This window comes from Cyprinodon variegatus, unplaced genomic scaffold (genome assembly GCF_000732505.1).
Source record: "Cyprinodon variegatus isolate N-32 unplaced genomic scaffold, C_variegatus-1.0 Scaffold155, whole genome shotgun sequence".
Lineage (NCBI taxonomy): Eukaryota > Metazoa > Chordata > Actinopteri > Cyprinodontiformes > Cyprinodontidae > Cyprinodon > Cyprinodon variegatus.
Genome location: NW_015150608.1, coordinates 375828 through 398650, shown reverse-complemented (window position 1 = coordinate 398650; position 22823 = coordinate 375828). Strand labels below are relative to the sequence as shown.

Below are 22823 nucleotides of genomic sequence, written 5' to 3'. Positions count from 1 at the left end.
TTCAACAAGGTGATGTAACATTTTAATTCGGCTTTTTTGTGTAAAGCTGTCTGTTTATTTCCTGAGTCAAAACAATCCTAGAAGACAACTTTGAGTGACATAGATGACACAATTTGATCTTTTAAACAGAAACCAACCATGATCATTACTGTAGCATTACAGGAATATTTCCAGGAATATTTTTTCCCTCTTGGATGGAACAGCTTCTCTCCACTAAACTCAAACGAGCCCCGCTCTAACCTACATACTACAGTAGCAGCCATTCAGAATTTTCCTTGATGGGCCCTTGGCTGGATCTCCTTCAATTCCTATTTAAACATCAATCTTTGTACTAAAATATTCTGTCATGATTTGGACATTAAGATGGATTAATGAGTCAGAGTAAAAAAAAATATGCATGCCCAAGAGAAGGAGGGGGGTCATTCCAGTGGCTGGAAGTTGGAGGGGATTTTGCTGGGAGTTGGAGGGAAGTGGGCTACCATTCGGCTGGTGTTTGACTGGGAAGGGCCATTTTTAATGGCTGCTACTGTAGTTTTACACCCTTACATTTTATAGAGACGCGATCAACTCGAATCACGCAAAAGCAGAGGTGCCTCAGCAAACGCCATGGTCAGTCTTATGTGGAAGGAGGCCGCAAGAGAAACCTGGAGGCTTCCTATCAATGGGCAAAGCATTTCTATCTCCAGATTGGAACTATATTGTTGTCTTCAATCCTTTTTATAGGAACAGCTCATCTCAAGGAGTTTGACAACATATTAATTATTTATTTGCACTCTGTGTGAAACATGCTAATGTCAACATCTTCATATGGTTTGGGTTTTACAATGGAGAGCTTCAACAGAACTACATTTCTAAATGCATCTTTAAAATGTTCTGTTGAAGATTCTCAGTCATCCAGCTTTAAAAACAAAACAAAAAAAAACCCTGAATGTTGGAAACTACAAATCATATACAGTCGTATGTTTACATTTTATCACTGATGCACTTTAAAAATGAAAATGTCTTGAAAGCTGTAATAAACAAATTTTATTTTTGACAATAAAGTCTGTCTAAGTCATAAAACAATCAACTAGACTTTATTTCCAAGTTTGAAGAAGTTTCGCTTCACATACAGAAAGCTTTTTTTTTAAGATTTTATGGCACTAGTGGCTAATTTTTTTATTTTTTGGACAGTAAGCTGAAAGGAAAGGGGGTATGAGGGAGGGGGAGAGACATGCAGTAAAGGACCACAGGTTTAATTCGAACCCGGGTCACCTGCATCAAGGACTAAGGTCTCTGTACATGAGTCGTGTACGCCAACTACAGCGCCACATAAGAACGCCCATCCTGGAAGATTTTTCAATGAAAAATGTCAGAATTAGCATTGAGTTTGAAGCTTTACAGGGTGGACTAAAAGCAGTTTGTCCATTTGTCAGATTCAATTTGCATGTTTTCTAAAGCAAAACAAGGCTTTGTTTTTGGTCCACTCTATAAAGCCTCAAACTCAACGCCTTTTCTGACATTTTGAATTGAAAAAGCTTCCTGGCTGGGAAACGAAATAGCTTCAATTTTTTGGAAACAAATTCCAGTGTTTTTGTTTTCTTTTTTGTAAACTTTTTTTAAAAGTTTGAAATTGTATTTTTGTCCTTTATTAAGTTTGAGAGTTGGGTACCCAACCAAAGCTCATCATCCTCTGATCAAATAAGGAAACAAGCTTAGTTTTAACTTTATGTTTTGATATATATATTTAATTTTACTAAAATGAGGACATATTTGATCATCCTAAAATGTTGTCAGCAGGTTAATATGCAGTCTTATGATCATTAGACTTGATTTTTCCACATACCAGGTGTTACAGTTGTTCTGAACCACAGCACCTGCCGGGTACAGCTTGTCTCCTTCCATACAAGGGCACAATGAGATGGGGACACACTGGCCTTGCTGGTCCTGCACCAGTCCTGCTGGGCACTGACAGCCTGGAACACACATGCCGTGACCCGTTTCGGCACTGAAATCATCGCAGTTCCAGCCCTGACTCAGGTCTGAGCAGGAACCCCCGCAGGCACGACCACATTCCTGGTACACCTGACCCCCCGTGCAGTGGACCGCTGGGCAGGAGGGGAAAAAGTGGGGGGAGAAACTAGTTTTAATACTTCTGTGTGTTAAAGTTGGACAACTAAATAAATAAGCTAAAGGTCCCAGTTGTGTGTATTTCTGTTCTAACTGTTAAATGAACGAATAAAGAAGTGAACATTCATGGGAGGAGGGGTCTTACAGCAGAATGTTTGGTTGCGCCAGCGGACTGTCACCCCCTCCTGAGCACAGTGTCGAGCGAAGGCAGTGAGAACGGTGCAGTGACAGGCCCTCTCTGGAACACAGCCACACATCTCTGATAGACAGAGACGGAAATATGGCTCCCTGTCCACCACATCATGGCACTCCTGCAAGGTGAATGTGTGACGTATGCGTGATGGAGCACAGAGATGTAAGGAGTCATAGCTCTCTTTAAAAACACTGACCTGGAAGACGGGACTATGTATGATACCACACACTGTTTCAGCATAGACTCTCCTCTGGGTGTACGTGGAGCAGGGATCAGGCGGAGCGCCACCTGGCAGCGTGCAAGGCTCACTTGTGAACTTCTCAGCAAAGGATAAGATGTTGTTCTCTACATCTCCGTCCGGGGTGGTAAAGTCATCGTGTTGGCTCCAAGTAAACGTTCCACACAAACCACGGACCTTAAATGTATCACATGTATCCAGCGACCATCGGTAAAGCATTAAAACAAGAAGGGGTTTCATTACTGAAACAATTAGTCCTAAATCTTCAAAATGGCGGGAAAGTATTTATTCAGCAATGATAGTGCAAGATAAGAGGTCTTTAAGTTTTTTATCAAAGGTACATTTCAAGTATGAGAGACAAAATTAGATAAATGTGGAAATCATATTGCTGGATTGTGGAAAACGTGTTTTCGTCATTAACAAAAGCTTTAACTAGGGTCTACACTTAAATGCATTTATTTTGATGAAATATTTATATAGATTTTAACAAAATATATGCAATTAATAGTATTTTTATTGTTATACATGCAAAGGCACTGGCTGTCAGCTAGGAATGCAACAGGGCTCATGTTCAAACAGCACAAATATTCACAATGCTAGTGACAAATTGGACCAGATGAAGAACTTTAAACCCATCACAGAACGTCCACGTCTGAAAAACTAGACAACTCCCTGGTAAACTAACATCAATTGTTTGTCTTTGTAACCAGGGTTGGTTTCGTCAACGATGATGATGACGAAATGATTTTGTTGACGCTCCTTTCTTTCATGACAATAACGATAACTGACTAATTAAACATGGATCTTTGAGGACTAAAACATGACTAGTCATAAGTTTGAGTTTTCATCAAGGAGACGAGACTAAATAAAAGGTAGAGGAAGGTTGGTTAGAGGTTTAAAATGCATCATTTTGCTGTAATCAGTTAAGCAGTATCAGGTGTGCTCCTGCGTCCTGTTTGGTCATGCTGCCCATCTGCTCTCGCTACTTAATAAGCTATATGTGGCTGATCATCCTCTGCCAAGCATTAAAAAAATCCCTTTGTTTAACTATCAAGATTTTATTTCTTTCCAAATCACAAAACATTGCATAATGTTTATTTTGGGGTAAAGACCCAGGTAAAAAAAAAAGGTATATATATATATGTATATATATAAATATATATATAGAAGTCTGGCATGTTTGGGGATTACAAGCCCCATAATTTACAAATAAGTTCTTAAAAAATCGTTCAATGTGACTTTTTCTTCTAATTTTGTCTCTAATAATGAAAGTGTACCAATGATGAAAATTACAGACCTCTCTCATCTTTCTAAGTAGAACCTGTGCACTCATACTCTAGCTGACTAAATAGTTTCCTGCCCACAGCATGATGGGTTTTTAGCAGTTTAGTGAGCCAATAGGCATACTGGGGTTTGATTTTCTTAGAAGTGAATGAACCACATTTAGACTCAGAGTCACCTTGTTAGCAAAGCCAGGTTGCAGGTTGATGAGAGCAAATGATCCATCTAAATACCAGAGAAGTTGAGCTCCAAATGTCTGGATAATGATGAATGAAGAGGACGCCTTACGCAACACCAGATCCCCGGTCACAACAGGCAGAGTCTCCCGTTGGCCATTCAGAGTCACAGTGCCTGCAACAAACAGTTACGATCTTAGTTACCAGGGTGATAAATGCTATAACTTTGAGCAGACATAAAAAATAGCAACATTACATTTATTGCAACAGTACATTTATATAATTTTATCTTATTAGAAGTGGGAATATGTTGAAAATGTTGACATTTCAAACAACATGTCTGTAGCATACATGACCTTTGCTTCTTTCAGTGTTCAGTCTGTTAATATTTGTTGTGATATTGTTGTTTTGGCTTAATCTAAACTCCAGGAAACCAGGAGATGACACTTATCTTTAGATCTCAATGTCCACAAATCATGACACAAAGATATTTTAGTACAAATATTGATGTTTAAAAGGGAATTGTATGTGACCAGCCAAGAACCCATCAAGGAAAGAAGGACATTTGAATGGCTAAGACTTCGTGTAAAGATGTCCTTTATTGAGTTACAGTTATATCTTTACATGGGCTAGTAGATTATTTATCAGCCATTTTTTATGTTTATCTATACCTGTTGGTGAGCAAATGTGACTGTTTGATATATGGGATAATATTTGAACCCTGGCTGAAAAATTTAAGAATATTTGCATTACTAATATTTAGGATTTATTGAATGCTTTCTGAGTCTTTCTTCTGGTAGAGAGAAATTAAAGCTTTTGGAGCTATTGTTTCAATAATTCACAGATCTGTTTTAAACATCCATAAATTACTCATACTAATGCAATGTATATTGAGTATCAGAAACACAAATGCTATCCTCAGTGTTTCTGGTTGTTTGTACCATTGACATGCATTAATAGTAATACAGCAAGAGCTGATTTACACTTAAACGTTTGGCTTTCCTTAGACTCAACCTCACTTTATATCTGTGCTCTCTCCATCAGTGGATAATGGCTTCAGGACAAATGGCTGTTTAAGAAATTTGAGAAGAATAAATGTTGCTTTGCTTGATTAAGTCAAGAAACTGCATGTTGATTTTTAAGATCTATTTTCTAAAAAAAATTTATCTGACAGGTTCTATTGAAGTGTTTTTTGTAGTTTTTTGTTTTATTTGATATTTTATTTTTTTAGGTCAGGCAGGGATGTGGCCAATGTCACTGAAGCAAATAACAAAGCAAGTCCAATATTATTTATGACGAAGATGGCCCTCTGTTATATTGCACTGGTTAGGGGTTTCAGATAAGGTTCAATAGGTGCTGGTGCCGCTGTGGAACTGGTCCTGGCCCCTGTCACGGTCCCATTCTGGAGACATAAAACTAAATCAAATTCCTGTGCAGATATGTGTTAATAAATGAGACCATAACTGATTGGTTCGTTGGAGTAATTACATTTTGAACTTTATAGTTTAATTTAGTTATTTAGAATTTAAGGAGTCTTCAAGATTCAGCTTTATTCAACTTTATCTTAGTTGCTATAGTAAACCATATAATATATCCCTGTTTTTTTGTGCTATTATTTTGAAATGTGCCCTGATGAAAAGATTAACATAAATTCCAGTAGGGCTGCATGGTTATATAGTAGGTAGCACTGTTGCCTTGCAGCAAAAAGGTTCCGGGTTCGATTCCTGGAGCGGGTACTTTCTGCATGGAGTTTGCATGTTCTCCTTGAGCATGTGTGGGTTCTCTCCAGGTACCCCAGCTTCCTCCCACAGTCCAAAAACATGACTGTTAGGTTAATTGGCTTCTCTAAACCACCTTAGGTATGAGTAAGTGTTTGCATGGTTGTGTGCCTTTGTGTATCTCTGCGACAGACTGGCAATCTGTCCAGGGTGTATCTCACCTTTCACTCATAGACTGCCGGCAGTTAAAGCTACTCACCAGTGTCTGTGATGGTGACTGTTGTGTGCAGGGCTGTCACGGACATCTCCTTTAGACAGCTTATTTCTCCTCCCCCTCCCCTGTCCCCTGCTGTGCACTCTCCACACCGCACTACCACCTCCAGCTTTCTGTCAACAAAGTCCTAGAAGCAAATATGGAATAATCAACACACACCCACAACTCTGGAGTGTGTTTCACCGTGGGCAATGTTGTAGCCCCATTTACTCCTACCCCTCTGAAACAGTGCCGAGATCGGTCCGAGCATGGTAACCGAAATCACTGTTGAGTGTAAATGGCACGCACAACCGAACCGGACCGTGCCAGACACAACCGAACCACGCTAAACTGGTATTAGTTCATCAGTAGGTCTCGGTTCAGTTCTGCCTGGATTCTTAGATAACAAAGAGCGTGTGAGCAAACCGCCTCTTCTACTTACAGTAAGCCTCCATAATCATAAAATTTCAGACATTTATACAAAATACTAGCAAATTCAACAAAGGCTGCCTTCTCCGCAACCTTCCTGAATGTTCTAGGTGCCGTCATTTTGATTTGCTTGTTTACCTATAGAGAGCAGTAGTACCATAGATTGTCATTAGGAGGTGAGGAACCATGCTAGCGTGGTGTGTAAATGGTCGTAAGAAAACAAACTCGGCACGGTTAACTGATCGAAGCTCGGTCCAAACTCGGCACAAATCGGTTTTCAGAGGGTAGTGTAGATGGGGCTTTAGTCTTACCTCTACAACAACGAAAGGACAGTTTCCACCAGACAGTGCATAGCGTTTTTTGTCGAATGTGGTCACCTGCAGTGCTCCCATCAGAGTGCATTGGCCTGCGCATCTCTCACCTGTACATTCCCACCGACCTGCCCTGCACACACTGGGTCAATAGGGACAAATGATGAACACCATGAAGGGGAATTAGAAAGATCAAATATCTGACAAAGACTGTTAAGGATGGTTTTGGAGATTTAAGCTCACCAGGTGTTGCATTTTATCTGGATCGTGTCCCCGGGTTGGTAGCTACGTCTGCGATGGAAACAGGGACAGTCTTCTCTTTTCAAGCAGTGTCCCTGGTGAAGGTAGAGACCAGGAGGACACTCACAGCCCCCCACACACTCCTCTCTGCACTGACCCATGGCCGCAGCAGGTCCTGGAAGCTGGGGGGAAGTACAGCTTGGAGGACAGGAGGACACACAGTCAGAGAAGACCTGTCCTCTGGGGCAGACGCGACCTGGTAAGACAGATAAGGTTTTGAGGAAACAAAGAACCAAACATAGGGTATGGGATGCAATAACGATAATATTTATAAACTGTTGTATTTCTTTACCACATAATGCTGCTGTCCTCCACATTATGATGATGTGTTGCTGAGCACACTCCCTGGTGTAGCTGGCCAGGGTGTCACACACTGCATCCTGCCTCTCTTTGGGTGAGAGGCTACAGTACAGATAATGACAGGTGTCTATGTATGGTACTGGGTCAACCTACATTGGAGACGGACACAACCTTTGATTATTTATCTTGAAATGACCAGTATTGTAATAAAGCACATTTAAGCCCAATGTTATCGATTCCTCTGGCTTGTTAAGGAGCAAAGCAATGTCTTAATTTAAAATCTTTTTTTCTGGCTGTAGTTACTATAACACTGGGCTTACACCTAACGCTGTGGAGCTGCGGGAGAAGAAAGTCACACGTACAGAATTCTAGTCGGTGTTGCGCAAAACCAGTCATTGCTGCATGTAAGCATTCCTTTTCATTGCTTAATACCCCTATATTTCTGTTTTATCTTTCTGCAATTTGGGTTAGTATACAGTAGCTGCCATTCAAAATTTCCCTTCCCAGTCAAACGGCAGCCCACTTCCCTACATCTCCCAGCAAAAATCCCCTCCAACTTCCAGCCACTGGCCTTCTCCTTGGCGTGCATATTTTTGTACTCTGACTCCACCCCACTCTGACTCCTCAATAATTTTATCAGCACCAGAACATCAGTGAGAAGTTTGATAAGCTATTCATTCTTTGACTGTTTTGTGTGTCGACTGTCATGGTTTCTAGGCGACAGAGCGTACGGGCGATGAAAGCCAAAGAAGGCTGGACCTGTTTGAATCCATAGCCAAAACTCCAGTCCAGGTAGACCGGGTCCTTAGAGGATGCAGCCTATGAAATCGAACACACCCAATCAATGTTGATTAGCTAAGTGGGAGAGGGTGCGGACGGAAGACGCTAAGGGGAAACAAGAGGGGCAACAAGGAGTAAACAGTGCTTAACGGAAACTAGAAAATAACTTAAATGAAGCAAAATGGAAGTAAGACCAATAAGTAGAAAATAAAGATTGACCAAGGGTAAACTAGAGATAACTCAAGAAAAGTGCAAGCTAGGAAGTAAAAAATTACATAACTCGTAAAAGTAAAAACAGAATAACAAATCCAAGCCTAACTGAAAACCCAAAGTGAAAAGTGAGGGGCATGGTTGAGAGGAGCTCAGGCAACCTCCATTTCATTTGTTCATCATGATATCACCAAGCTTTATATAACTTGAACATTGGAGATGATGTTCTAACCAGCACCTCTTTTATTGTATGCAACTTCCCTTAATGTCTAAAGATATTCTGACCTGGCGGTGGCACTGCGCAAAGGGGTTCTCCAGCAGCTGATGACACACCAATTCTGCCTCTCTGCGTAGAGTGGGCTCTCCAGTAACTTCACAGCTGTGGCCGAGCTCGGCTGCATCGCTGCAGTCCTGATGGACGGAGCAAGGAACTCAATTAGTAACTTAATATAAAACTAAATGAATCAGAGAAACATCAATAGAGCAGTGTTGACAGCTAAGATCCCTCTACTATAAGAGATTTTCTTAAAATGTGGATCTAAACAAAAGGATTTTGTTTGTAGAATAATACAAATTGGTGGAGGAAAAAGAATTAATGTTCTTTTAAATACAAAGACATCCAAAAGGATTTAGCAAGTCACAGTGCCTCATTATGTTGGTCCGGAACTTTCCACGAGTTGCCAAAACTTGCAGCGTATGGAGACACGATTCCGGCCATTGTGGTGAAATCATCTATGTTTATAACAAAGGAAGGTTAGAGATCATGTCTGACTCACTAATACCAGAGAAGCAGAATGTTGTGACACCTACCATCTGCGTTGTTGTTAAAGACGCCACAGAGTCCCCTGGTGGTTCCCAGGTGCTCAGAGGTTACCGTCACATACACTGTGTTGACCATGTCGAACTTCACCCTAACTCCCACTCCACTCTCCACAAACACAAAGTCCCCGAGCCAATGGACACTCACTCCTTGGGGCAATAAGAAAAAAAACGTATATATAAGACAAACCTGTCAGAACTTCTTATTCTATAGATAATTATTCTTATTTTTTTTATAAACAGAGAAAACTAGACCCCATGTTAGAAAAAAGGGGATTTGTTTTGAGGGTCATTCCACTGATGTCAGAAATCCAGTTTGTGTGGTCTGTTTTTGTGTTTCCTTTTCTCCTCCACCAGGTGGTTCCCCGTTCTCATTGGGCCTCCCTGCACACCTGCAGCTCGTTACCTTATTACCTGAGGATTCTTAAGCTGCTGACTGCCACTACCTCAACACCAGGGTGTTGCCAGTTTGGTGTACTCTAGCCAAGTTTTGCTGAGTCAAACTGAGTTTTTGTCACCTGAGTTTTTAACCTTGTTGTTTTTGTCTTTGCCTCTCGGCAGGAAGCCATCCTGCAAACTCGATGTTTTGGACCTTCTCGCCCCTGGAAGGATTCTCTGAGCACCAAACTGAGCTGAGGTTTCAAGTTTGTGGTTTGGATCAACTTTTACACCAAAGGATTTTTTTGGGCTTCTCACTGAGCAGAGGATTCATCTCCACAATAACCCGTTCAAGTACTGCATGAAAACTAAGTGGCAGTCAGCTTCTCCGTTAACCAAGGAACAACGGCATTCTGGGTAAACCCTGTCCGCCCTCCAACGAACAAGTCATTCACTGGAACAACCCACACCGACTCAATAAGATACACCCTTTTCTGGAAATGTGAGTCTGCTACCTTAATTCCCTTCTTCAATGAAGAAGACACAAATTTCCCACTGAGCCTGAACTAACCGCAGCATCTTCCCCTTCTCTTTTCAGTCTCGGTTCGACACTGTTAAGAGCAGCACTGTACTCCTCTCTATTTGCTCTAAATAAAACCTGTTGAACTTTTCCCTCGTCTCTCTGTTTGGTCTTCTGCATTTAGTTAAATCATGACGACTGAATGGTTCCATTCCCATCAAAATTAGATTAGAAATAAATTTTTTAATACAGAGCATGTACCTTATATTAATGCAATGAAAATTTTGGGAAATGTGATCAAAAGGATGAATAAAAAATAAATAAATGCTTATCAACAGCCTCTGTTATCTGTTCTCACTCTATTCCATCACAATTTATAGAAAATAAATAAAATCCTACAGAAACTTTTTTGTATCTGCTTATCCTATCTAGGATTTCTTTGCATTTCATTCAAATGAAATCTGTAATTTTTTCTTTTAAAAACACATTTTAGCTCAATCACAGGGTTTCACTCAGTCTTAACATAATACTCAATTCCAGAGGTGTCAGAAGCAATAATATTCCTTATTTAACTAAGAGGACTGGTACATGTGTGAAAGTAAAGGAGCGAGTATAAAAGAAAAGTCCTGCGTAAGCAAATGAGCAATTTTTAGAGCTGGTATTCACAGCATTAGAATCATTAAGAAGTGATTCAGATGCAAAACTGTGACATTAAACAGGCCCTTTATAAATGAAAAAAAAAAACTCTACTGGGTCAAAATCAAAACTGATTTTTGAAAGAAAACCCAGTCAGAGGTCCTCCACAAAGATGTTGAGACTCTCCAGTGGCACAGTGGGTAGCACCGCTGCCTGGCAGCAAGAAGGTCACGGGTTCAATTCCCGTCTCAGAGCTTTACTGCATGGAGTTTGCATCTTCTCCCTGAGCATGCATTGGTTCTCTCCTTGATGATCTACCTCTACAGGTGTTCTAGGGAGCTTTTATAAGCACACAGATATGGAGGTCGAAACCATGATTCATTATTTACATTTTAGGACATATCGGACCTTGATTAGGATTGTGAGAACAAAGAAAAGAGACTTAACATATGCATTGAAGTAAAACCAGCATCAAAGGTTATGCCAAGCTTAATGGTAGAGAATGATGAGGTCAGAGTGTTTGTTTTATGCCAGATATGCATTTTATCGCTCATGGCTCAACCAGTTCTAACATTCAGAACAATGCAACCATTACTCAAATACTCCAAAAACATTTACTTTATTCATAAACAAAAGTTATAAGAACTATGTCTTTCTCTGCTTAGAATGTCTCACCGTTTTGAAAAAGCGGCTCCTGTTTTGGAACAGGGATGCTGTTCAGTGTTATGTTTTTTTGATGAACAGAAACCAAATCCAGACCCAGCATCATCCTCAGGGCCTGGAAAAAAATTAGCAATCACATACAGATGTTTTGTTAGGATTTACAGAAGTTGGCAGGAAGCAGATCAGTGCGAGCATCGGTGCTAAGAGTTAGGGCTGGAAACATTACCTTGCTACAGTCTCCTCTTTGGTCACAGACTGTACTGATGTAGACGGCCCAGGTGCCATCAGTAGAGGAAGCAAGAAGGTACGTACAGCTTCCCTGGAAGTGAAAGTGCTTCCTGTCAAAAGTGCGATAATGGGCTCCACCCCAGGACATGCATGTGGCGGAGCCTTGAGGGACCCTGGCAGTACCTAACAGGCCGCTCCGGACCAGAGGAGAGGACTGGGAGTCTGGAGGGGAGACAGAGAGCCAGTGCTTGTGAGACATCCTTCACGTGGAATGGGTTTCCAGTCAGAGGAAGCATCTAATAATACATTCTATCACACATTAAGGTGTTTTTAGACCTGGCAGCAGAGTATAGGTGCAAGTCAAACACGTTTGGTCCGAAGCGTTCCTCCAGCTTAGTCCCCAAAGGGTGCTGCAGCATTGTTCCATGGGCATGAGTGAGGCGTTATGAATGCCAGGAAATTCTTCACAGTTCCAGGTGGAGTAGCACTGCCCACGCACCCCAACACCTAGAAGGAACAGAAAACAATAAACTTGCTGCACCAAGAAATGTCTTTGCTCAGCTGTTGTAACTTTACTTGGGATATACCACCTCATACAGAGTTAGATTCAAAAATCCTGCTTATGGGTAAATGTAATAATTTTCCAATGGGATTAATGAAGTATTTTTTAATTTGGTTGAATTGAACATGACATTAAATCACACAGAAGGATGAAAATGTGCCTTTTGTTTACATTTTAATGCAAAACTTAACAAATATTTTGTGGACCAAGATGTAAATGATTCTTTATCGCTACAGTTTAAGTCTAATTGCAGTTGATCCAATTCTACTACATTTTGACTATTTTTGACCGACATCTTTATAGATGCACAATCAACCCCTGGTTTCATGCTCTTACCCTGAGAGCAGTGAGGTCCTCCCCACCCCTCACAGCAGGTCCTTACGGTCTTATTAACTGCTCGGCTCTCCATCTCTGGGGGTCTAAAAAGGACAGAGAAATGTGAGAACTAAACTTTGAAACTATCCAAGTTGTCTTTGGGTTCATGTCTACAGCAAGAAATAATTAATTGTAACTAAGAAAGAAACAGTCAGTCTCTAAATGTGTTGGTAGTTTTGTCTTATTGGAGAGGAACCCAGGTACCCCTCATTACAAATGTTCACCGGTGTCGACTCTAATTTCATTTTTCTGATTTTGCATTTCTGTCACTTTTAATACCTCAGATGATCAAACTAACTACCATGTTAAACAAAGAAGATTTCCAATTATTATAGCTATCTCACTTACTGTAGTTCTCTATTGGTGCTAGGTATTGCTTCAGCAACCTACATTTGAGTAACATGTTGGCTTTTAGAGCATGTTTAACACCAGAGCGTCTCTGTTTTATTGAAGTCCAGATTGAATGAATCCATTGTTTGTTTGGCTGATTTCTTTTTCATTTGCCCTTTTAAGTAATTCAGTTAACCCCTTGAGCCCCGCTGGCCCAGCTGACACCAGCTGATGTTTATCTATTTATAGAAATGGCTAAGACACAGTCACATGGTGTTTTATCCACATGCCTTTGCAATGCAACTTTAAAATTTCTTAAACATGTCTCAAAATTTCTTTTTTTGACAAATACTTTTTGTTTTACAGCTGGTTAATCAAATAAAATGGGATCAAAAATTCCACCTGTCTGACTGTGCTATGGTAATGCAAAAGCAGGTATTCATTTTTAGCTACACTCCCTAATTGGAAACTAGAGGCTCAAACCTTTCCAAGGAGGGGTCAGAGGTAATTGTGCGACCATTTTGTGGTGGTGTAACTGGAAAGCGCTACATATGCTTACTCTGTTATTCTTATTTTTTTATTAAGTTTGGTGATATTATTGGTAAATTTCAATGAAACAACAGCTAAGTCTTAGGTGCAAAGGCATTGCCTTATGCAGAAGGTCTCCGATAATGTAAATTAGCATATTTGTCTGACCAGATTCCCTTTTATGAGTGGAAAAATGCATTTTTGTACTTTTGGCACTGCCTACTAAAACCTTTGAGGAACAAACATGCTTCAGTCAAATTTCACTTGAGTTATAGTCAAGATGTGGAAAACAATTTGGCAAAGCTAATTAGGTTTCATTTTTTCTTTGTTTAATGACATATAAATCAGACATGGATTCCACCACAAAATAATTACTCAATGCCCTTCTGTCATACAAACTCAAACAGTTTTGTTTCCAATTAATAGTTTGGGAGCTGTACTTTCTTGAATATGTTTGGGAGGTGTACTTGTTTTAATGTGTATTTTCAGGTGTAATTTGCTCCTAAGACCCTCAGGGCTTAAGGGGTTAAAGTTGCACATCAGATCACTGCCATAATGAATAACTCTGTGGTGCCAAAGTCTACAGTCATAAACTGATAGAGGTCTCCCTTGGATTTTTCACCAACAGCAAAACTCAGAACTAACCAATAACAGGTAGTTATCCAGCAGCAAAACAAAAAACAAACAAAAAAAAACATATAACCTACCACCATATTTTTCTCTCGATATGGGTCCTAATGTACACAGACTAGAAATATGCAGAGCTAACAAAAATGTTTGAACACAATTTTCATATGCAGTTAGAGGGAATGTTGCTACTAACAGGTGGAGGATTTTGTATTTGCTAGTTCCTTCAATCATGGATACTTTGAGACAGCAGAGTGGACTTTTTTTGCAACTTATTTTCCAACAGTTTGCAATAACATTGAACACAGATAAAATGACTCTAAGATAGAGAAGATGCAGAGGAGAGAAAATATGAGCTTTTCTGTTTTTTTATGAAATGAGAATAACAATTAAAGCTGTGAAAGGTTAGTAGATCAACTTTGCACCTTTTTTTACTTGCAAATGTTGATTAGATTAGGGCCTGACTGTTTAACTTCAGAATGTCTGTTCAACTATTTACTTCAGTTAAATAAATAGAGATTGATCGATTTCAGTCAGTTGGCATTTTGTTATATCTTTGGAAAGAGAGAACAATTCATCATATAGCCCTTATGGCATGGTTATCAGCCCTGTTCTGATCCCCTTACTTACAATATTGGAAAGTAGTCAGAGTCGAAACAAATTACAGACAGTTTGGTTAAACAGTAACATGTTATGAATAAACCTTGAAAAAGAATCTGGCTTGCAATGGAAATAAGTATGTTTTGTCTACAAACACCTCTCACTCAGGCATTGTGTGGATTGCAAGTGAAACATAGTGAGTTAAAATTTTTTATCAGTGAGTAAACAGCATAAATCAATATATGAAATAAGAGAAATCTAAATTTTCCAACCACACCATCAAGGCTGAAGTTATTTGAGATAAGTGAGGCCTTCAGAGCTTTAGGCGTCTGATGTTCGTTTGCGGTGAATAGTTTATTTAATTTTGGAGTAATTGTGCTGGGTCCATCATTCCTGGTAGGGTTCACTGAAAATGACAAAGACAAATGGCTGTCCAAGCCAAACATATAGCACATAGTGGCAATGGCGGGGTTTGGTAATCATGCTCTCAGTTCACTTGTCTTCAAGAAATAAGATTGATTATAAAATTGAAAATATTGTAATGTTTTTAAGGCTGTTGGTGAAAGACAAGGTATCAAGGATGATAAGTCAACAGATTTGGCTGGAAGTGGCAAAAATCAATCATCATTTATCAAAGGAGAAGCAGACGGAGCTAAAACAATGTTTTCTCCGAGCTGAAAGTGGATGTAGACTACGTCATTAAGCAATCTGCTTGAATTGTAACAGGTTGCATACGCATGTCTACGCGTGGAAGCTCAACATTTCTCAAATATAAATCTCCTGTATCACCATTGTTTTATCACACAAATAAATGATGTGGGACTGATGTCATCTCCCTTATGTCAAGGATACCCAGGAGGGTATCTGCTATTACTGCAGATACAATCTATGTGATTCAGAAAAAGATGCTGATAAATAACGCCTTGTAGCTGTTTCTCAAACTCTTTACCTGCCTGGTCAACCAAATGGTTGACCATTTGCTCAGCGAAATGCAGGTTGGAAGTTGAAAAGGCAGTTAAAGGGTTAAGGTACAGGATGCCGACCGCACTTACCAGGGCAAATGGAAGGGGTCAGTTACTGTTAGATTGAGATTATGCATTTTGCTTTGGTCAGTTAACTTTTTATGGGTTGCATATGTGTTTGATTTTTATAAAAATCTAAAAAGCCACCCATCTGTTTAGGAAAGAAGCAATTTACTGTCATTGTCACAATGGAGAGGAGGATTTGAGGACCCAAATTCAGAGACCAGGAGGCAGAGTTGAACCTTGAAGATTTAATGACGAACAGAGGCAGACAGTGGAGTATATAAGGGGAACTGAACAAAGGATGTGCTAATGAGCTGAATATGGAGCAGGTGAAAGTGGAACTAACTTGAAGAAGGAAGCCAAGGGGAAAGGAAACAATCACAAGGGGGCAACAGAGAGTAACTAAAGACTGCTTAAATACAATGGAGAATAAACCAAAGATCAACAAAACAGAACAACTGAAAACTAAAAACTACCAAATGGGGAGAACCATAACAGTCATGGAGCTGATCACCAGCCATTACTCTAAATAAAGCTTTAGTTTTCTTTATACGAGATGTACGCAATCATGTGACAAAATGAAACTTAAAAGATAAAGAAATTAACATATGCAACCGTTTTAAAATTATATTTTCATAAACAATGGAGTTTTTAAAGAAACCATCCACTTACTTGTATAAGAAACAAGATGCCTTTTGTCCTTGTTGTTTGTAATATTGTGCGATGCCATCATCTCCACCATGCTTGGTTCGCAGCCTGTCCACATCCAGTCTCCATCCCTGGGTGTTGTACTGATACACTTCAGAACAGCTGACTTCAAGCTGCAGACGTGGCGACAATACCCACTCTACTTTCTCCTCCACCGTCTGTTCACACCAATGTCTGCAATGGGAGATTTATGGTAAATAAAGAATGGCAGGTTGTTTAATTATAATGTTTATCATTAAACCAAGCAGCTAGTTTATTCTGGAAAACAAGAGGCATGTTTTCAAATATAGTAAAACTAAGTAGAATGATGTTTTTTTTTCCTGTTTTTTTTGCCAATTTATGTGATTTTGCTAGTGTAGAAACTGAAAATATTTGGCTTTATTAAATTGGTTCATTCATTTGGCTCTATTGTAAATCTATGTCAGATTTAAAGGCTAATGCACAGACAGAGCATAAAATTATATGGCATCATGCATGCATAATTTGCAAATAGAAAATTACTATAGAATTAAAAGACATTTAATTCAGTCTTGATGTAAAATCTTGAAATTATATATAATATGTAATTACCATAACAATGTAATCAATACACGTATATAACATCTACATCATCACTTCATCACTTTTTATTATTTATCTAGTGACTATTAATAACACAAGGTGAGATGCAGCTACAGAGGAGCCGAGTGGGTGGTGATGTCATGAGTACGCTTCTATTCCAATCGACCCATGTTTATGCTGTGTGTCCGTTCTTCCCGAGTCCATACACTCCTGTGTTCTTGAGAATTGAGAAACGGCCTAGGATACAGTGACCAGACGTCCCCGTCCCCTAGCTAAAGCTGTTCCGGGAAATGTTCCTGAATTTACCGTTCTATGAATGAGGGGGAAAAGGTTGCGTGTAGACTGTTATTAAAGTAGAACGAGCGTGTGAGCAGTTTAAGGGCATAAACAGTTGTTAGGAGGCTGGTTCCGCCGCTGTTAACGTAAAGATTTGAAACAGTGAGAAACACTTTCAAAGGAGAAGTCCGGTCATATTCAGAATTCAAATTTCTGAAAGAAGCCTTCTTTAAATAGAAAATTCTTACACACTGTTCAATAAATGATAAGTGTTTTTAATTAGGAATAATTTACATTTGAATGTGCTTTACTGGAGTTTAACATACATGCAAGTGTGTTTATTTTGCTCTTGGGAGGTGGGGTCTTTCAATGAAAATTTGCATCATAGCCTGCAACACATGTTTCGGCGTGGCATGGTGTCGAGCAAACAAAGCGGCAGGTGTGTCTCGGACCATGAATCCCAAGGGGAGAAAAAGGAATATGCCTGATGAGAACAGAGATTTCAAAGAAGAATGGACCGAATAATTTGCCGTCATTATCAATGTGGAAGGATTGCCTGCATTTTTGCTTTGTAATGAGGTGTTGTCAAAAAATAAAAAGAATTTGGAAAGGCATTTTCAGGGAAGGCATGCTAAATTTGCAACCAACCACCAAATGCGAAGAAAAAGTATGATTGCAAAACTTCTGAGTAGGTTATAGGAGAGCAAAGATAGATTTCAGAAGTTGATTGCATCTACAAACTTCACTAATGCTGCTAGTTTGGTTCCAATCATGGAAAACTGTTCACAGATCCAACAGGTAGCTGTGGCAGGAATATGAACTTTCTACCAATTTTTACCCAAATCCCCAAAATAAAAATAACACCAAGGAAAGCTGCTGTCGGAGGATGTGGGATTTCAGGTTTAGAGAGCTCTGCTCTTATGGATGTCAGTTCCTGCTTGGTTCCTCGTGACTCGATCAACTCCTCCCAAGAGAAACACGTCCATCATAGAAAGATTCCTTTATCTTGTTTCTGTAATTTCATCAATGCAACAAAACCTAAACCGCCAGGTGAAGGGCAGTGAAGCGATGCTCGGTGAATTCCACGTGGAATATGCGACATTTGCTCCAGGATGAACATTAAATCATGAATGCTTATTATATACACTACTCAAAAAAATGAAGGTAACACTTTGTAATTAGAGCATAGCATCAAGTTTATTAAACTTTTGGGATATTAGATTTGGTCAGGTAAGTAGCAGAGGGGGTTGTTAATCAATTTCAGCTGCTTTGGTGTTAATAAAATTAGTAGTGTTGCACCGATACCGATACCAGTATCGGATGGGGCCCTGATACTGCCCTAAAATGGTAGTATCGGTATCGGCGAGTACCAACAAATAGGGCACCAATACCATTTTGAGAGCCATAAGTTTATTCAACTATTGTCACCCATTCCAGGTAGGCAATAAAAAGTTCTACTGGATTCACTTAGATTTTTTCCTGCTTCACAAAGGTAGGCAGCAGCATGATAAAGCCATGATGGCAATAAATTTACATTATTATGGTATCGGTATCGGCCGATACTGCACAGTCAGGTATCGGGTATCGGGGCCAAAAAATGGCATTGGCGCAACACTAAAAATTAGCAACCGGTGCATTAGAGGGGCAACAATGGGACGACCATCAAAACAGGAATGTTTTTTAATGCTTTTTTCCGGACAGATCTGTTTTTTGTTTTTTTTTGGTCCAATATGGCTCTTTGAAAAGTTTGAGTTGCCGACCCCTGCTTTATACCACTTAGGAAGTTGAGGCATTCACCAATTACAACAACTCTAGGGACAGAAATATCAAGTTCACTAGAAAGGATGTCAAGAACAACATGTTGCCCTTTGTGGACTGTGCTGTGGCAAAATTAAGGACAATGGTAGTCTTAATACTGAGGTTTACTGGAAACCAACACATATAGACCAATACTAGCATTTTGGCTTTTATTAACCACTGGACCATAAACTTATTGTGATCAGAATTCTGAGTTACCAGCTAACAATATTCCTTCAGTTGCAGAGAAGAAACTAAAGGAACAAAAACATGTTAGGAAATCACTTGAATCATCTGGTTATTCATACTGGGCGTTAAGCTGGCCAAAACAAATAGCAGGAAGAAAAACAGAGGAGAAAAGATAGAGATGCAAAAACATAGTAATTCCATATGTGTCAGGAATTTCTGAGAAACCCAGAATTTTCTCCAAACACAACATACTGGTGAATTTTAAACCCAACAAGACACTCCAACAAAAAGATGTTCATCCTAAAGACAGAACACCCCAACCTAAGCTGTGCTTAGTTGTTTATGCAATCCTGTGCAGTAAGAAGTATATAGTCTCCTGTATTGGAGAACCAAACAACAGACACATGCCATAGCATAGGAGAGCCAATAACTCTGGATAAGATTCAGCTGTATACCTGAAGAACAAATGACTAACTATTGAAGACCAAAATGTTCAGACTTTGGTCAAAGAGGACAGATGTTTTGAAAGGGAGGTGAAGGACTCTAGCTTTGTGAAAATAGAATCCCAATAGCCCATCAGTGAACAGAGGGGGAGGATTACGGGTTCAACTTCCAAGCATTTACAATTCATTCTTGGAACTCGTTCTAAAGAAATTACATAAGACCTCCCATCATAATTCAAAAGGGCAAATTACATAGTCCCTACACAACAAAAGACTCCAGCAATTCAGAAGAACATGGCGTGGCTATTGGATTTGCATCTGACTTATTAATGTGTGCTGGAGGATGGACCTCCGTGCTGCTCAAATAGAGCAACTGTGCAACTAGAATTTGCTCTGGTTGAACCCAAAAGAATCCTGGATAGGTGTTGAAAAAGCTTCTGTCAAGGTTTGGTTGAGGTTTTGAGGACCCAAATGCAGAGGCAAGGAGGCACAGGTGAATCCTTGAGGATTTAATTGAATAACTGAGGCAAAAATCTAAAAACCAAAGAACAAAATACATGGAACCAAAAAACAGACAACTTCATGGGATTAAACTCACGTGGGGAGCCAAGAAAAGATGAGGAACTGCACAGGGAGAGTATATATGGGAGACTGAACAAAGACAGGACTAATGAGCTGATTGGGAGCAGGTGTGAACAGAGGCTTCTAGAAGGAGCTAGGGAAAAGGAGACCAACAGAATAGGGCAACAGAGGGCAACCAAGATAAACCTTAGAACTCAAATATATCCAGAAAACACCACTAAATAAGATTTAAAACAATAAAACTAGAAAACAAAGAAAAACATGGATCAAAGTGAAACTAAATACTCAAAAGCAAATTAAACAGAACCAAGACCATGATAGCATAAAAAAACTAAGCAAAAGTCCAGTGGGCTTTCAGTGTAAGTCTGTTTTATGGTTGCAATGACCTGGATGGTTAAGAATTTACACAGTTATAATCCCATATAAATCTTTGAAACAAAAGTTGCAAAGTTTATTGACAATAGTATTTTCTCTTGGAAAATGTTTACAGTGGAATATGTTTTTTATTTATTTATTATGTCATTTATAGTTTCTATACCACATCTCACATGCTGATATAGAAAAAAAAGATGTAGTTTGAAGAAGAAAACCAAAAAAAAAGTTATAGTACACCACTTCTCTTAAAACAGGGGTTCCCAAAGTGGGGCTCAGGACTTCCTGGGAGGTCATGAGACACCAAGTGACACCATGTTTTCACAATCATTGTGATGTGATCGGTGAGGTACACGGACAACCAAAATATATTGGGAAATAAATAAATGTCAATGTCCCATGAAATAAAAAAAAATTACCAATAAAAGGGTCGTAACAATGACCTTTTTGTTAGCCGTTAGCAATATTATTAAATTATAAAATATTAAATAATTAGATAATTATCAATTATAAAACTTAAATAATTAGATGTCTGAATGAATGAATAAAAACAAACATTAAAAATACTGAATTAAATAAATGATTAACTAAATAGGCTACTTAAGCATCCAAAAAGATTTGCATCTTATTTTAAAACTGGATATAAATACTTCCCCTTACATGTAAAGTAAATATAGAGTGAAGTTATTAAGTGAATATGTATTGTTAGGGGGAGGCCGGTCTTTTTCATTGTTATATTTTTGAGTCACACCCTAAAATATTTGGGAACTACTGTCGTAAAAACTAAAGCATAAACCACTAAGCACCAATCAACCATGCATATAGATGCATCTGACAACACAAAGCAGAAAATATAAAATAATAAATAAAAAACATAATCTTTTCAATGATACAGAGTGTTTATTTACTTATAATAGAATACTTTATTCTTAAAAGTAAAAATTTACGATCCCTCTGTGGTTTCTGAAGACAGATTTTTCATCAGATTTATTACATAAATAAAAATGTATTTTGTTTAGCTCCGACTTTAGGTTCTGAATTTAAAAGCCTTCATCTCTCTCTCATTAAAAATACTATCCCTTTTCAGGACATCGTGAATAACTATTTTAAATCTAGCTATCTTTTTTAATATTAACTTTGAACTGAGGTAAAATAAGGTGAAAAATGGAGCATTTGTTGTAACTTTACTAAATGTTTCGTATAACTCACCCAGCTCCAATCACAGGCTGTAGACCCAACAGGATCAGAAGACCTAGTTTCATAATTCTCTCCATAATCTTTGTCTTTACAGCTTCTGTAAAACATGATCATTGCATGTTCTATTATATACATTCTTAAGTATAATAAAATTCACAACTATATTTCTTACTCCAACATAGAATTTAAAAAAACAGGTCGGAGGTTCAAGGGAAAAAGCTTTTCACACACGTCTACAGCCTCACGAACATCTGTCAGTCAATATTTCACTTGTGTGATCAAATATAGAAGTATAAATTAAATCAAACTTGGGTTAGTTATTTTTAATTCTGCCTTTGTTTATTAAAAAGACAAACTTACCTTCAAAATCATGAGATGATAGTTAAAGTTTCACCTTTAATAAGTGGTTCTATCAACTTATTTCCCTAAGAGAAGTGAGAGATACTGTTAGAGGTGGCGGAGCTGAAGTTGTTGGGGGGTTTAAGTTTGGGGGTAATAGACGGGACAAACAATGGCACTTTAGCCTGCTGCCATTGGATGTAAGGGTCAGTGTAACAGCTGCAGACACAGGTATTGGACAGTGAACCTGTGACCTACAGTAAACGCCTCTGAATTATCTCCAACCAGCGTTACGGGACTCCGATGTTGGTGTGGCAGAGCAGCCTCGGCTCTGGGACAAAGGGATATTTGTTTGAGCTTAATCCTCTGAGGGAAAGCGTTTTTCGGGAAGGATGATGATGACATGAATTTAGTCAAGCATGTCCAGAGACATGAGATCTAAAAACCCTCTAAAGTCACCCGATATCCTAAGTAGGACCTCCTGATGGGAGACAAAGGAGGCTCAAACACAGCTGTGACCACAGTAATGAAAGAAAAGAGAAACTGCAGTAATCTTGTTACTGGTAGTTTTCTTTAGGGGCTCAGTTGGCCAAGGAATTGTGTACAGATTGACCAATTGACTCCTACATGTAACAGACAGTATATTGATGGAGATATTGTAACAAGCTGAGTCAGTGTGTGGTCTTCATCATCATTTCTGGGAAGATTTGTGAATGGAATTGAGCCGTTATGAGGATGAGGATGTTTTTAGCACATGCTGCTAAGGTTGA

The 22823-nt window shown here is 39.0% G+C and overlaps 1 protein-coding gene across 1 annotated transcript in view; it reads right to left on the bottom strand.

Annotated features, from left to right (window-relative positions):
* Positions 1-22199, bottom strand: part of sspo (SCO-spondin) — a 159835-nt gene extending 137636 nt beyond the window's left edge. The window contains exons 1-18 of the mRNA XM_015377502.1: positions 22075-22199; positions 21727-21811; positions 16262-16471; positions 12441-12523; positions 11879-12049; positions 11541-11764; positions 11327-11429; positions 9109-9267; positions 8945-9030; positions 8584-8709; positions 7301-7457; positions 6952-7204; positions 6709-6850; positions 5975-6116; positions 4000-4172; positions 2499-2717; positions 2255-2420; positions 1826-2087 (exon numbers count right to left, since the gene is read on the bottom strand). Of these exons, the coding sequence (XP_015232988.1) occupies positions 1826-2087; positions 2255-2420; positions 2499-2717; positions 4000-4172; positions 5975-6116; positions 6709-6850; positions 6952-7204; positions 7301-7457; positions 8584-8709; positions 8945-9030; positions 9109-9267; positions 11327-11429; positions 11541-11764; positions 11879-12049; positions 12441-12523; positions 16262-16471; positions 21727-21791 (2741 nt within the window). The 5' untranslated portion in view covers positions 21792-21811; positions 22075-22199. The remainder of the gene's footprint in view (positions 1-1825; positions 2088-2254; positions 2421-2498; positions 2718-3999; positions 4173-5974; positions 6117-6708; positions 6851-6951; positions 7205-7300; positions 7458-8583; positions 8710-8944; positions 9031-9108; positions 9268-11326; positions 11430-11540; positions 11765-11878; positions 12050-12440; positions 12524-16261; positions 16472-21726; positions 21812-22074) is intronic.
* Between the last annotated feature and the right edge of the window lie 624 nt (positions 22200-22823).